Here is a 5,421-nt window from a genome sequence, read left to right as displayed (position 1 = left end):
AATTAATTTTTTATGTTATAATCGAATTTTACATTATATTTAATATTTAATTGTTATATTTTATAAATTTATTATTTTTTTCTAATTTAGATAGAAAGAACGTGCCTTTTAAGTGGACTGCCACGTAAGCAGAAGGTGTAGTTTGTTGAGTGAAATGCCACCTGGGAAATGAGTGTTCTGTAGAACACGCATTTTTGTCACGTGATAGAAATGGGTGTTAAGTCAAAAAATAATGAACAATAAGTGCTCTTTTAATAATTAATTATTTTTGGGTGATATTTAGTTCTTATCTCTTAATTATTTGAATTATTTGATAATAAAGGTAAAAAGTAACCCTCTACAAAACCCAAATCAATCATAAGGAACAGTAGAGTCAAAAATAAGATGAAGACAGTAAATAAACTACTTGCAATTGTAAACTTCCATTCAATTATTGGTTCAGGGCATCAAACCAGAAACATATAACAATGATAAACAAGAAATAAAACTCATTAAATTAAACAACACAATCAAACAAACGAAACTAATACTTTTTTAACCGCACGAAGAATAATAATGAAAATCAAATATGAAAGAAACCCAGAATTATGAAGAAGACGTCAAACCTGCAGATTCCTCATCATACAAATCATCCGACCTCCTGAAGGAAGCGTGGACCAAAACGACAACCGCGCCAACCAAAAGCGACCACAAAATATTGGGCGTGGCATCTGTCAACAGCAAGAACACGATAGTCAAAACCCCCAACACGATCAGAACCACACGGTCGTCGATCGTACGGCGGAAGATAACTAAAGGCTCGTCCAGCAGGAAGTACAAGACCAGCCAAGCGGCCATCATGGCTACGAAGACTATAAGGGAGATGGGTTGCCATAAAAGGCTAAGGAAAAGGACGAAAAGCACGATTATAGCGTAGTTCATGCGGAAGTAAGCAACGTTACTTCTAACCCTGGAAATAGCGTCAGATAAGTTGACGGGAAAGTTGAAGGAGCGGATGTTGAACATGAGTTTCCATGGACGACGATCTCCGAGCCCTTCTTTGATACGTTTCTTGGCTCGAGATAGGTATTCGATGTTCGCCGACGGTCCCGGCGACGAAGAAGTCGGGATCGTGCCGTAGGTTGTCATTGAAGTTCAAAGGTTTGACTTTTTGAAAGGCTTTTCCTTTGGGAAGAAAGGAGAAAAATCGAGAATACACAAGGGGTTGGGAAAGGCTAAAGGAATAAAGAATTGGAGGGGACGGTGGGTATGTGTCACTATGGTTTTGAGGTCTAATTGATTTTTGAAATCTAAATAATTTTTTTTTTTGTTAAAAATATATATCTAACGTTTTCAATGTTACATTTTTAGGTGTCTAGATCGTAACGACCGTTAAATTTGGACGTTATCTTCCATGTGTCACACATAAAATTTCAAAAAAATTATTATTTTTAAATGTAATATTATAATATAACAAACCTCCAAAATTTATCCTTTTTCACCGTCGATCGGTCACCATCGGTGCATAGCTGTCACAGTTGACAGTATCAGAATTATCTCACCGCTGCGACCAAAATCTAGTCCCCCACCCACCGTGAAATTGTTCCAATCTTCGAAAAAAGCGTTGTGAAGTGTCGCCAGCTTTCTAAGTTTTCCTTTGTTGTTTTCTGTGATTTCGACAACTATAATTAGTCGTACGTTACACGATTGTCACCATTGAATTGCTTGCTTTGTTCCGAACAAAACCCAGCTAGTAGTGACCCTTAGTGGTTGTCAAAGATGGGGGATGGGAGGGAGAGGGGTGACGAGGGGTTATTTTTTTTTTCTAAAAATATTTTTATTTTATTAAAAAATAAAAAAAATAAAAAATAAAAAAAAATATAATGATACACCTAAAAGTGTAATGGAAAAAAGTTATACGTCTATTTTTATTTTTAGTGAAAAATTTTTTAATCATCAAAAGATAATTTGAGGTATAGTTTAGGGACTTAAAAGAATACGAAGCCTATTTTAAAATATATTTTTATAAACTGAATTATGTTTTTAAAAAATAGTTTTACTTTGTGTCTAATTCACATTTAGTTGAGATAGGACACATGCTCATCTTGAAATCTAAATTTTCTTCGGTAAGTTGTATATTTTATTGATGGTGTCTACCCTGAAATTTTATTTGTGTCCACTCTATTAAAATTTTTTGTGCTATTAACATATGTATGAATACCCTCAAAAATATTTCTAGATTTACCATTGATTTTACAATGTTTGAATGATATTGTATAAATCATTTTTCACTTGTTGGTAAATTTTTTGAAAATTATTTATTATAAATATCAAATATAATAATGATATTATTTATTATAAAGAAAATATTAGTATAAATTATTTAATATTATTTATATCAAAATTATTGTTAAATTATTTTTACAATCTTATAAATAAAAATATTAAGACTAGTATATTTTATTACAATAAATATTATAAATTATATGAATTATTTATTAATATAAAATGATATATTATATAATTAAAATAATAAATATTATTAATTATATTAATTACTTATTAAAATAATATTATAATATTATAATAAAAATATTATATTATATTTTAAAAATTATTAATAAATATATTTTAAATATCTAGTAATTAAATAATATTATTTTTATGAAATTAATAAATGATATTAATTTTATTAATTATTTTATTATATATTCATAAAATAAAAATATATTATCATATAATATTATATTATTAAAAATATTATATTATAATATAAAAATTATTATTAAATTTATTTCAATAATTAAATATTTTATTAAATATATTATATTAATATTAAATATATACAATAATATTATTTTGAGTATTTATGTTTTGAAATGAAAAGTTCGAATAATAACTTTAAAATTTCATATTGTAATTTATTTTCCAAACATTTTAAAGAAAATTTTGTTGGTGAAAAAAAGAATTACATTAATCAATATGTTTTCCTTCAGTCAAAAATTGGAAAATGAAAAAAATGTTTTTCGAAAAATCAATTAGAGTGATACAAACATACTCTAAAATAACTTTCTTGGGACAGAAAAGTTTAACGAGTAAAGTACACCAAAAATCCTTTGCTTATTTTTGTTATCATTTTGGTAAGTCTTTTTCCCCAAAAATTATAAAATACTTATTAATTTTTTCAATATTAAATTATTTTAATATTCTTATAGTATTTTTAATCAATAAGTTAAAAAAATATTTTTAATATATTTTTATAAGTATATAAAAGTTGAAAATATAGTTTTAAAATTAAAATGATATGATTTAAAAATATAAATTCTTTAAACTTTAAAATAACTAAAACTTTTAAAAGAAAATATAAACGATAATAGGATTAATTACTGTAATCAAATCAAATAATACAATGTATAAACTCTATTGATATTTTTAAAGTCAAGTATATTCCAAAAGAATAAAAAGAAAAATTATTTTGAGACTTTTTATGTTATAATTTAAGGGGAAATGTTTAATGTTTAATGTTTAATGCTTAATGTTGATTCTTGGGTTCTTTCTTATCTCTCCTTCCTCGCGACCCTCCCTCCGTTGAAGGGCGTCATCGCTATCGACAGTGGATTTTCTCCGTTGGTGTTTATTTTTCGTCCCCTTTCTCAATGATTTCACATTCCTTCAGGGTTTCAAAAAACGGTCCGCAACCGCGATTTCGTTCACGATATAGCGGTTTCGCCGTTTTCGGAGTTACTCGTGACGGCCGCAATAGCGTCCGCGACGACCGCAATAGCTCCCGCGACGGCTGCAATCATGGTAAATTCGAAATAACCGAAAACGCGACCGCGATTTGAAATCCTGATTCCTTCATCTCTTTATTTTCTGTCGTGATGCCATTTGGTTCATCTTTATGCCAGCGGTGGATTTTATTTTTTGCCCTATTCTCACCAGCTGATTTTTAGGGTTTGGTTTTCACTAGTAAGTGCTTTGTGGGTACCTTCGGTGGTATTGGGATCCTGGCGATGTTGCTAGGTTCAGTTTTGATCGGATAGTTATCTGGTGGATCCTTTTATCTTATGTTCGGTCGGGAAGACATCACTTACGTGGCTTTCTTTTGTCTGCATGGTACACGCAATAGTTATCATTTTCGTTAACCTCACGTGTGTTACAGATCTTTGGGTTCTTTGAGGGTTATCCACTCTCTGCAATGGTTACCATTATGGTTGGTGACCCACAAACCCTTTGATTATGCTGTGTTACATCCATCTTGGTTCAGTGCATCTCCTCTCGACCACCCTCTTCTTCTTCCTCTTCCACTTCAACTATCCTTAATGGCTAATGATGTTCATAGTTTACTTGATTGTTTACGCTTTATTAAGAGAGATGGGGGATATCATCTCTAAACCTACACTTTTACCTTCTTCGGATGCCACTTCTCACCATTGGGTCATTGGTTGTTTAGTCTCCTCCAATACTATCCCTGATTCGTTCATATGAGTATTTCGTATATTGTGGAGTTCCTCCCGTTTGGACGATATCACCCACCTCTGGGATCTTCACTTTCTTTTGAAAGTTTTGTCTGATACTACAATGGAGATTATTATGAGTCATACACCCTGGGCTTTTAATGGCGATCTTCTAGCCTTGACCTCCTTTGATTCTCACCTGAGTCTATCTGGTTATGACTTTTTCAATCTTCCTATTTGGATCCGAGTTTATGATGTTCCCCTGGGTTTGATGAATGCCACGTTGGGTACCTTGATTGGTCGTTAGCTTGGTTCTCCGCTTGCTATTGACCTACGCCCGGGTGTTGAACGACAGGGATTTTATTTATGATTATGAGTTGTCGTTGATATTCTGCAGCCATTACGATGTTATGTCTCTATCAGTCATCGTGCTAATGTTCGGCCTCATCTATGTTTGTTGAAATATGAACTCAAATTTTTACATTTTTTATGGTCGAAATGCTCACACCCAGATTATTTTCCAACATACGATCGTAGACTCTACACCTTAATTTTGTGATTGGATTTAGGTCACCCCACAGGTGTTGGTTCTTCGTCTCGCCCCTAACCCTGCATCCAAACTCTCCGAGGTGGTTCTACTGTTTCAACCCTTACTGGCCCTACGACACATACCTCTTCTAGTGCACTCATAGATAATCATTCTCCACAGCCTTTGGCCTCTAGTTCATCTACCACTTTGGTTCCAGCGTCTAGCTCCCATCGTCCTGCTAAGCAGACATTGCCTGGTAGCATTGCTACCCCAAGTCATGCCTCCTCCAAGAGTGCTAGAATTCAACATAATGTGGCATCAGATACGAGTGAGGTGGCTTCAGATGCTCTGGTTATTTTTCTGTATTGGTGGAGGTTGTGGTACAATCTTGTCGTTCATTATGAAAATCTTATGTTAGAACATTTGGGGGCTTGGAACCCTAAACAGTTCGTACCT

At 32.4% G+C, this 5,421-nt stretch overlaps 1 protein-coding gene across 1 annotated transcript; it reads right to left on the bottom strand.

The window, feature by feature from the left end:
- Positions 1-539: 539 nt before the first annotated feature.
- Positions 540-1,231, bottom strand: LOC120203736 (PRA1 family protein F2-like). Its single transcript, XM_039203927.1, has one exon. The coding sequence runs from the start codon at positions 1,126-1,128 to the stop codon at positions 586-588; it is 543 nt and encodes a 180-aa protein (XP_039059858.1). The 5' UTR covers positions 1,129-1,231; the 3' UTR covers positions 540-585.
- Positions 1,232-5,421: the final 4,190 nt, after the last annotated feature.

This window comes from Hibiscus syriacus, unplaced genomic scaffold (assembly GCF_006381635.1).
Source record: "Hibiscus syriacus cultivar Baekdansim isolate YM2019G1 unplaced genomic scaffold, ASM638163v2 tig00000340_pilon, whole genome shotgun sequence".
NCBI classification, from domain to species: domain Eukaryota; kingdom Viridiplantae; phylum Streptophyta; class Magnoliopsida; order Malvales; family Malvaceae; genus Hibiscus; species Hibiscus syriacus.
The sequence above is the reverse complement of the archived record's forward strand: the minus strand, read 5'-3'. Positions and strand labels throughout refer to the sequence as shown.

Coding starts and splice junctions, on each gene's coding strand:
- LOC120203736 (XM_039203927.1), bottom strand. CDS start 1,128: ATGACAACCTACGGCACGATCCCGACTTCTTCGTCGCCGGGACCGTCG.